This window comes from Myotis brandtii, unplaced genomic scaffold (genome assembly GCF_000412655.1).
Source record: "Myotis brandtii unplaced genomic scaffold, ASM41265v1 scaffold634, whole genome shotgun sequence".
In the NCBI taxonomy this organism is placed as follows: domain Eukaryota; kingdom Metazoa; phylum Chordata; class Mammalia; order Chiroptera; family Vespertilionidae; genus Myotis; species Myotis brandtii.
In genome coordinates, this window is record NW_005370427.1 from 2,063,679 (window position 1) to 2,072,819 (window position 9,141).

The 9,141-nt window shown below is 48.0% G+C and overlaps 1 protein-coding gene across 1 annotated transcript in view; it reads right to left on the bottom strand.

The window, feature by feature from the left end:
• The window catches only part of CA2 (carbonic anhydrase II), a 20,461-nt gene that overhangs the window by 4,281 nt on the left and 7,039 nt on the right, over positions 1-9,141 (bottom strand). The window contains exons 2-5 of the mRNA XM_005880356.2: positions 9,020-9,139; positions 8,378-8,575; positions 1,153-1,271; positions 654-746 (exon numbers count right to left, since the gene is read on the bottom strand). Of these exons, the coding sequence (XP_005880418.2) occupies positions 654-746; positions 1,153-1,271; positions 8,378-8,575; positions 9,020-9,139 (530 nt within the window). The remainder of the gene's footprint in view (positions 1-653; positions 747-1,152; positions 1,272-8,377; positions 8,576-9,019; positions 9,140-9,141) is intronic.

Consider the following 9,141-nt stretch of genomic DNA (forward strand, 5'->3'; position numbering starts at 1 on the left):
GTGGGGTGCAGATTGTTTGGAGCTAAAGTCAACCTTAGCAAACTTCTACCCCCTCCTCCCACTTTAACTACTTAGAAGAATTTGAGTTAGAGGCTCTGCTCAGAAGAGGTGATCAGAGATAACGCTTTGTCATGGCTGCAGGGCAGGGAAAACTGCTGATTAAAGGGCTGCCCTTCTCATCCTCCTGCAGCGGCCTGCTGAGGCCCCAGGCCCTCCCCACCCCCAGCTCAGATGTCTCAGAGCCCAGGTTCCCGCTCCTGCAGGTGGACTCTGACTCTCCTGCTTTCGGGGTTCCCATACAGACGGATGTACTCCACGTGGTTATTTCTCTTGCCTCATGTCTATTGGGCTGCTAGGCCGGCCAGGAGCTCCTCGAGGGCAGAGGAAAGTTTGTCCTCCCCCCACAGCCGTCTGTCATGAAAGACACTGTCCAGCTCAAGGGGAGGAACCTGTGGATGTGGGCAGGGTCCCTCTTGCTCCCTTCACCTCACAGGGATGCATCTTCACAGTCACTTGGAACAGTGCCAACACTTCTCAAGTCCTCCTTGGTCCCCTCTCCACCCAGGCTCTCTGGGGAACGTCCCATTGGCTAGAAGTGTCCTGTCTGGCTCATCTTTGCTGAAAACCGGGGGGAAAGAACTTCGTCCACTAACCTCCAAAAAAACACCCAAAACAGCCAGCCCGTCGGGTTGTTTGACGGCCGTCCCGAAATCCCCGTACTTGGTGTTCCAGTGAACCAGGTGCAGCTGCGGCAGGAGACAGACCACTCACAGTGAGGATGGACAGAACCAGGGACCCTGCCCCCATCCCCACCCCCACTGTGGTCTCTGGGCATTTTAAAAGTAAGCCTTTCCTTCATTTTAATTCTATTTAAACTGTTTGGCATACTAGCAAGTGATTTCATCAACAGCAAGAGTTGCATGTTCTGCGGGAAGACGCAAATTCTGTTTCTAGGTTTATATGAAAACAGGTCCTCCCACTTGAATTCACTCACTCCCCCAACGCTGTCCTTGGAGCAGCGATAAGCAAGTGTGAAGGTCTTTTGTTCAAAAAGTGGTTCCCCCTGTTTAAGCCGAATTTACAAAATTAAGCTTTTGAAATTAATGCCAAGTATCACTGTGTTTTTCCAAGAAGCAAGCAAGCATAGGTTACCTCTGCAGCGTATTTCTCCTGATCCACTGTGTGCTCCGAGCCCTGCCCATCGCACGAGCCCCAGTGAAAGTGGAACTGAACCAGTCGGTAGGTGTCAGCGAGAGGTCCTCCCTTCAGCACTGAAATGTAGAAATATACTTGTGTGTGTATACACACGTGTACACGTGCATACTCATACATGTGCTATGAAACTCACACTACTAATGTTACATTTGAATCCCATTGCGTAGTCCTGCATATGTGCCCATAGCAACATTTTCACTCTGGAAATTCAATCCGGGCTCCGGTTTGGCCCACTGTGCGGAACAGAATACGCTGTAGCTGTTCCTCCGCGTGTGGCCTAAAGGACGCTGCTTTTCCCTTCTGTTTGCTGAGCACCTGGCACTTCTCTTCTGGGTTTGCTTGGGGGTCATAGGGTCAGGGCAGAGAGAGGAAATGTTAAGGAAGCTATGGCTTCCTCTGTGAGTCACGGAGGAAGTTCTTCTGTTGCTGGCCAGCGCAGGCCTCGGGCACATTCGCACAAATGTGGCAACCTCTCCGCAGGGACTGTCCCGAGGCGACTCAGCTAACCTGTCAGGACAGTCCTACAAGCCAGAATTTCTGAAATATCAGCATTCTTGATCTCAATGTTATAAAATCCTATTTTCCTCACACAGGCTTTCCAAATTCTTTAGTAGCAGTGACCATCCAAATCCAAAAGCTACTGACTAGCTTTGTCCCTTTAAAATTTTTATTTACCCTCTCTGACCCTAACTTCCTCATCTGTAAAATGGGTACATCCAATTGTTGATTACTCCACTAGGTACTGATGACATACTAGTGGAGGTGCTCTATTACCTCCAAGAACTTGTAATTCTAACTTGAATAACTATCTCATGATTCCAATATTCTGGTATTAATTACAGTAAAAGCAGTCCTAGAAATCACGGTGTTAGACCACAATCTATCTGTAACTAGTTGTGTCTTAAGAGAGGATTAAAATAGTAAGAGGTCACTGCTTCCCTATCCCCTCCAAAAACTTTTTACCTGACTTATATGTATTAATGGGATTTAACCAGTATATTTTAAAACTTTTAACGTCTACCACTTCAATGTTATTTTTTCCAGAATTGGGATTAAACATCTGTTCCCATAAGTATATTTTATTAGTTTTGGTTTATAATTCATAAAAGAATGAGTCCAAACTTTGGCTTTGAAAATCAAAGGGACAAAGTCTGGATGGACAAGTTTGCTGGCTTCCCTTTAGCTAAATGTGCTTACAAGGTGGCAGCAGACACTCATCTAGTGGAAGGGAAGGGGAAGCCGATGGGAGGTTCGGGTGGAGGCTTTTCTGTGGCTCCTGACATGGCCTTGGTGCGCCTCTGCTTTTCACAGGCAGGAGAAAGAGAGAATGAAAAAAACCCGCAAATCATAAATAGTGCTATGTTACAGAGCTGCTAAGAAACATGAATTTGCATGTTTTCTGACAAAAATCACCTTTCTTGAAACTTAATAACAATTAATTGTAAAAGCTTTTTTTAACCTCATAAGTCTATGAGAAAAGAATTAGCCTTATCACCCCAAATAGGCTTTTTCAAAAATGAGATAATTCCTATTTTTTCATAATGATATATCCTTAAAACAAAATACTTGTTTATGAAATAAATTGATGTTGGAATTAATTCCTTTATAACTTTTTAAAGCTACTAACTAACTGGCGGGCTGATCATAAAAACCATTTGTAACATCATTCATTCTACCAAGTGGGAAAGTGAGTTAAGTAAAATCCGAGCTGACTAATCGCCCTCCCTGTGAAGAACCTTGTCAGAATCTTAAACTTTAAAGACCATGAAGCTTAGAGCTCGTTCTTACTCACTCTCTGGCGGGTGCTAAGATTCCATCCTACTTTACTTCTTACAGAGAACACTTAGAGTCAGGCAAGAGTATATATGAGCTTTCATTAAACGGGACTTACTAATACTAAAAAGGAAAAGGAATTAAGCTCTGGGTTCAATGATTAAACACGTTCCATGCTGATCTGTTATTACCGGATACCTGTTTTCACTCCTATTAAAATAAAACTATGTTGCTATGTAAATTGTAAGCCTGTTGTAATTTTAAAAGATTATTATAGTTAATGTTTACTTGCTATTAAAGGCAGCATTTCTGACCTTCAACTAGTTGGTTACTTCTCAAAACTCCTTAACATGAAGTCTAGTCAATGAAGTCCCTCAAGAGCGTTGTTATGATAATAACTTGCCGTGAGCTGTCACAAAGGCGCGCCTGTCTTTTTAACTGAGAAACAGCACAGACAGCACGTGCTGGAAGCTGGGAAGCGGCTGCCTCTGGGTCTGCTAACTTACTTGCTTTACGTTGGCTGCCTCAGGTCACCTCTAAACTATCCCAGTTTAAAATGAAACCTGCTTTTCTACTGCAAAAATAAGGTTTAAAAATAGCAGAAGTTGTTTCTGTAAAAGGCAACGAGGCCCGTGGGGCGGACGAGGCACGGCCTACTGCCTGGTGGAAACGTGCTGCACGGGAAGGACAGACTCACACGGGCTCCCATGCAACTGAAGCCCCGATCCGCCCTCCCCCCCCCCGCGCCCCCCGCCCACAGGCGCTGCAGCCTTTCACTGTCGTCACTGCCTCAGTTGTACCAACTAAATACACAAACTGCAAAGTGAGCACCAAGTATATTCTAGACGCATCTGTCTTCCTGTACAGATTACGTGGAAAAATTATGTTGAATATAGGTTGTTTGTAAAAATTAAGACATTCACACCAGTCATACTGAGATAAATCAGACCTACACAAATTAAAAACTGAAATGTTAACGCTTTGAATTTTTTTCTTCCAAATCACATGATCACTTAATATAAAATGCATCCAAATAACAAAGACCTCCCTGGAAGTCAATAATCTCTCTTAGATCCAAAATACAAATAAACTAACCCGATGGCCTTTGGTTTAAACTTAAAATTTAAGGAGTTTCCTATCAACAATGTGAAGAAATAAATCCACTAAACACAGCATTTCCAACAGGTGAACAACGCTCTCTGTGAATAATCAGAAAACTATCACACTGCATTCCTGTGGCCTTCCCGGCGGAGGCGGTGGCCAGGCCTCCCCGGGAGAGGAGAGCGGACGTCCGGGCGGCCCAGGGCGAAGTGGACGGCCCGCACGGCTGCTTCTGAGGAGCAAAATGGCAGGCTGCCCTTCGCTACGTAGACACACGGAAATTCAGCTTTTAGAGGCAGGTGGATGGCAACTGTCCAAGAATTAAAAAAGAGACTCAGGTATGTACACACACGGTGCCGGGCAGCAGCTGCACGGGAGCTGAGGGGGTGGAGGTTCACATCTGTGACATACACTGGACATGACATGCGTGTTACTGCAGGTAGACCGTGATCATCTACGATACGGACTGCGAGCTCGAACGCAGACACACACACACACACACACACACACACACGCGCTAGGAACATGATCTGCACGGCGAGCTGCAGCTTGGTGGGGTTGGGTGAGGGTCGCGCTTTGCAGGACAAGCCCTGCCTGCCATTTGTGCTGGTTGTTTCCTTTCGAGCTAAGATTGTCTGTGGGAGGGAAGTTTAGCAGCTTCAACAGCAGGTTCCTGAAAAGCAAGCAGAACCCAGAATATGCCCAGAGCAGGTCTGCTCGCCCGCTCGCCCGCCCGGGGCCAGGACAGCTCGGCGCCTTCCTTCTTCCTTCTTGAATTAATATAAACAGATACAAACATTCCAATTTCTCAAAAAACAACACAGAAATAATGCTGTGCATGGATTAGCCCAACAATCCAGACGTTGTTTTTCAATATTTGCCTCTAACTTCGCAATAAAGCAGGAGAGTTTTACACTCATTAATAAAAGTTAATAAGTTAGCAGGAATTAGGAATTTTGACTGCTGATCTTTTCTCTCAAATAAAGCTAGTAATAAAAGATCTTAAGCAGGGGGAGTTATTTTCTAATAATTAAAAAACTCTAACAAGATTAACGATTTTTCATTAACTTAAGGTGGTTTGTTTTTAAAGGAATTTAGAAGATTGATGAGGGCTTTAGCCCCAGCTTCTGGTCACAGCCCATTACCTCACAGGCAAAAAGCACTCCCTGGGCTTACACAGCGATAAATTCTGCCGGCTCTGTTCCCGACTCCATGTATTTGAGTTTGGAGATAAGATAGCATTTAGGATATATTTGAAAATCTGAACCTCTGAGAAGTGCTAGAAGACTGAAATCACAGAGGGAGGGAAAAGGAAATAAACTTAAGGGTTTAAAAGTATAAAATAAGTGGCAAAGGATATAAAAATTATAAACACCATAACAATAACTCCTAACAAAAAGAGATGTTAAACTGTTCACTTAAAGAAATTGGGTGACCAGAAGGATAAATTATTTTGAGACTTAAGTGGACAGAAAAGCGCAGTGTGCTGGAGACGGTGTGCACGCACTATGTTAACCGTGGTTATTTTTTGAAGATTTCTATTCCCTCCTATTCTGAGGTCCCCAGGCAGTCACTCCGCAGACGGGGAGGCCAGCCTCTCCCTTACCCCGGGCGGCTGCTTCTTCTAACCTGAGAGGCCAGGATCTTTACAAAAGTCCGAAGGCTGTTCCCCTGCCTGGTATGATCGCTTTGGTTCTGTTTTAATTCTGTGGGTGTGTTTTCCCTTAACATCAATATTTAATGCATTCTGCATTCTCGAAAAGAGAGAAAGCTTCCTGTTTAACCAGAACAACTGAGGAGGTTGCAGTGTTTGGACAGAGTCACAAAGGAGACTTTCACGTGCGAAGAGAGCAGGTCTTTCTGCGCCTGCCTCTCCGGTTCCCGCGCCTCCCGGCCGGTGCCAGCAGGTGCTGTGCCCTGGCAGCCTCGGGCCAACCTCTTCCTGCGCCTGGAGCCCCTCCAAGCCTGGGCCTGGCCTCACGGAGACCCGAGCCAGCTCAGGTCTCCCTGTTTCCTTGGCCCTGCAAGACTTCCTGTCGCACGTACGGGAGCGGCTGACCCAGCCACCACTCCCACCTTTCTCCCGAGGTGCCCCAGCCCCTGGCCGGCCCTCAGGTGCCTGCCTGACCTTGCATCTCATTGTTAGTGAGGATTTTTAAAATGAGAACTAAGCGAAGCCCACGTGTCTCCACGGCCGAAACTAACCCACTTGTGTTCTCGGTTCACAATCTAAACACGGCCGCCGCTTTACAAATGCAAGTGGCCCACAGAGGTGGGAAGCCAGGTGATCAGCCCCTGCCCGTGGAGAAACCCAGCGGGAGCGGCGGGTGCGTGGCAGGACGCGCAGCTACAGCGTGGTGCCATGTAGGAAACCAGCAGGACCCCTTTAATATCATACATGGGACGTGCCGGTACACTGACAAACGAGACGTGGAAACCCCATCGAGGGAGTGCTGGCGGTAATCTTAGAGCTCAGCACGCTTCCCCCTCCGGTGCACGCCACCCTCACTCCGGTTTCACAGGAAAGAAAGCAAACCTCTGAGAGCCAGGCTGCTGCCACCAGGGCCACGGACCCCAGGCGAGGCTCACAGCTACCACCAAATGCTGACCCCCTCTCCCCAAGATGCACGCACTAAAACAGTGCACGGTCCCATTTGTTTCCCATTGTTCCAAGAAAGACTCTAAGCATTCAGTCGGCATGTGATTTTATACTGGATTCTTTGTAGCATCCAGGGAGGTATGTAACTAGTAGACCCAGGGAAAACAATGATTTCATTGGCAACACTGAATGCGCATTGTCTCTTAAAAAAAAAAAAAAAAGCTGACAACTACAGACTAAAGTAACTGACTTCTTTTGTTTTTTTAAATAACCAAACATAAAGTGTTATGGCATCCTTTCTATATGTACAATACCGCCAAGACCTTTGGCCTTGTCCTATTACAATCTTCACACGAAGGAAAGAAATTGTCTCCCTTATATTTAACGTTATATTTAACTTAATCGCCGAGCGTTGTTGCTTTGGAGTGGGAGGCGCCGGGGAAGGTGACACGGCAGAAACCCACAGAAGGGTCTCCAGGGGACACCCTCCACCAACTCTAATCCTCAAAACCTAGAAAATCGTGTGTGTCCATGTGTGTCTGTGTGTGCTGGGTGAGGTGACCCAGAGCACAGGGTGAAAACACTTCTCAGATCACCTCTACATTACCCTCCATCAAACTGTCTTCCCAAATCATTATTTAGAAAGCCAAGTGTCAAGAAATTTTAAAATGGGAAAGGGGTAGGGAAGAACTTTTTCAAAACGGTGCTGAATACATGGGTAAGTGCTGAGCAGGACAGTGGCCGCGCCTCCGAGGGCTCTGGTTACACGGATATGCTAGAGCTGGGGCCATCGCTGCACAGTTTTAGCTGCACCATCACGCGTTCCTTCTCATTTGTCCCAGGGCCCCTCCACAGCGCCCGCCTGTGTGTTTGCAGCAGCGGCCACTGACCTTCAGAGGGCAGCGCTCAGGAAAACAGGGCAATAACATCAACCAGTGGGCAAAGAGGCAGGACTATGGCTGAATGGCGTGGGGGGTGGGGGGGGGGAGGCTCTATATCTAAACAAGGAAAAACACAGCATTCAATGAGCGCCCTGAAAACAGCTCATTACGAACAAATGATGGTAATCGGTTTTGTCAGTAATGGGCCAATATATCCACCAGCTCTAAACCATCTTCATTTGTGGAATGACTTTCTTAGTAGATACCAAGATATACTGCCACCTTTATCGCACTAGCCCAACACCCAGAAAATACTCAGAATTTTGTTTCCAAGAATTTGGGGGGGGGGGAGGTTGTCGGTTTTTTATCCTCACCCAAGGACATGTTTCCATTGGTTTTTAGAGAGGAAGGGAGAGAAATATCTATGTGAGAGTGAAACTTAGAACTTAAATTTCTAATTTTTAAAAGTATGTTTTTGTTGATTTCAGAGAGAGAGGAAGGGAGAGGGAGAGGGCGAGGGCAGACATTGATGTGAGAGAGGAACAGAACTTAAATGTTCTAATTTTGCAAAACATCACTGTTGATGTTTCTTGCCAGGGGACACTGCCTTTTGGGATTTTCAGAGGCAGGTCCCAGGTTCTCAGTGGCCTGCAAGGGACCCGGGACTGTTCCAGGGAGGAGCAGCCCAGGTCACTGCAAGGTCATCGGCCTGCCCTCTGAGCCTGGCTCTTCAGGGCTGAGAAGGGTCCCCCTTCACAGGGAAAACAGCTTTTGGGTAAAAGGCCCCAGTGATGCGTTAGCCACTGACCTGCTGTGTCCTGGGAGTCGTCAAACTCCACGTTGAAAGAGTGGCCGTTGTTGAGGATCCGCCTGGACACTACCTGCTCGTAGGACACAGTCAGGGGCTTCAGCGCAGGGTCGTGAGCGGCGGCTTTGGTGTCAATGTCCACAGGGGACTGGCGGTGGCCCTTGGCAATGGGGAAGTCCTTGTGCCAGTGCTCGGGCCCTGGGTGGGAGGGACGCGTGAGCCCCCAGCGTGGGGACAGGCACCCACTCCCCGGGAAGGGGCAGGGATGCAGGTTCCCATTGGGCGGCACCACCAAGCTGAAGAGCCTTTGGGAAAGCACCCCGTGCCTCAGTTTCCCATTTGTTCTGCGGGTTAATAATGACACCTCCCATAGGGGCTGCTGTGAGATGGGCATCCATGTGTGGAGGCCACGCAGCTCCCAGCCATCGCATGTCCTCTGACTCTGAGAACCCAGATCCCTGGCGGGAAAGCCCGCTCCTGGTGACCCCTTGACATGAGGTCAGAGGTGAAGGGTGAACTCCGTTCAGGGCAAGGAATTCTAACCGCAGAGAAGTGCCAGGGACAGGCGGTGCGGGAGCCTCAGCCACAGGTGGCGCTGAGGATGGTGGGGGAGCGGGTCCCTGATCTGCCACCAACACCTACCATTTCCTGTTACAACCTCTTCTCTGTCCTCCTGGGTCGGGGTAGGAGGGTGTCCCGCAGGGGCCCGGAGGGGCTGTCCTCGCGTCTCCCGCTGAGGGTACACCCCCCACCCCCTTGGGCCT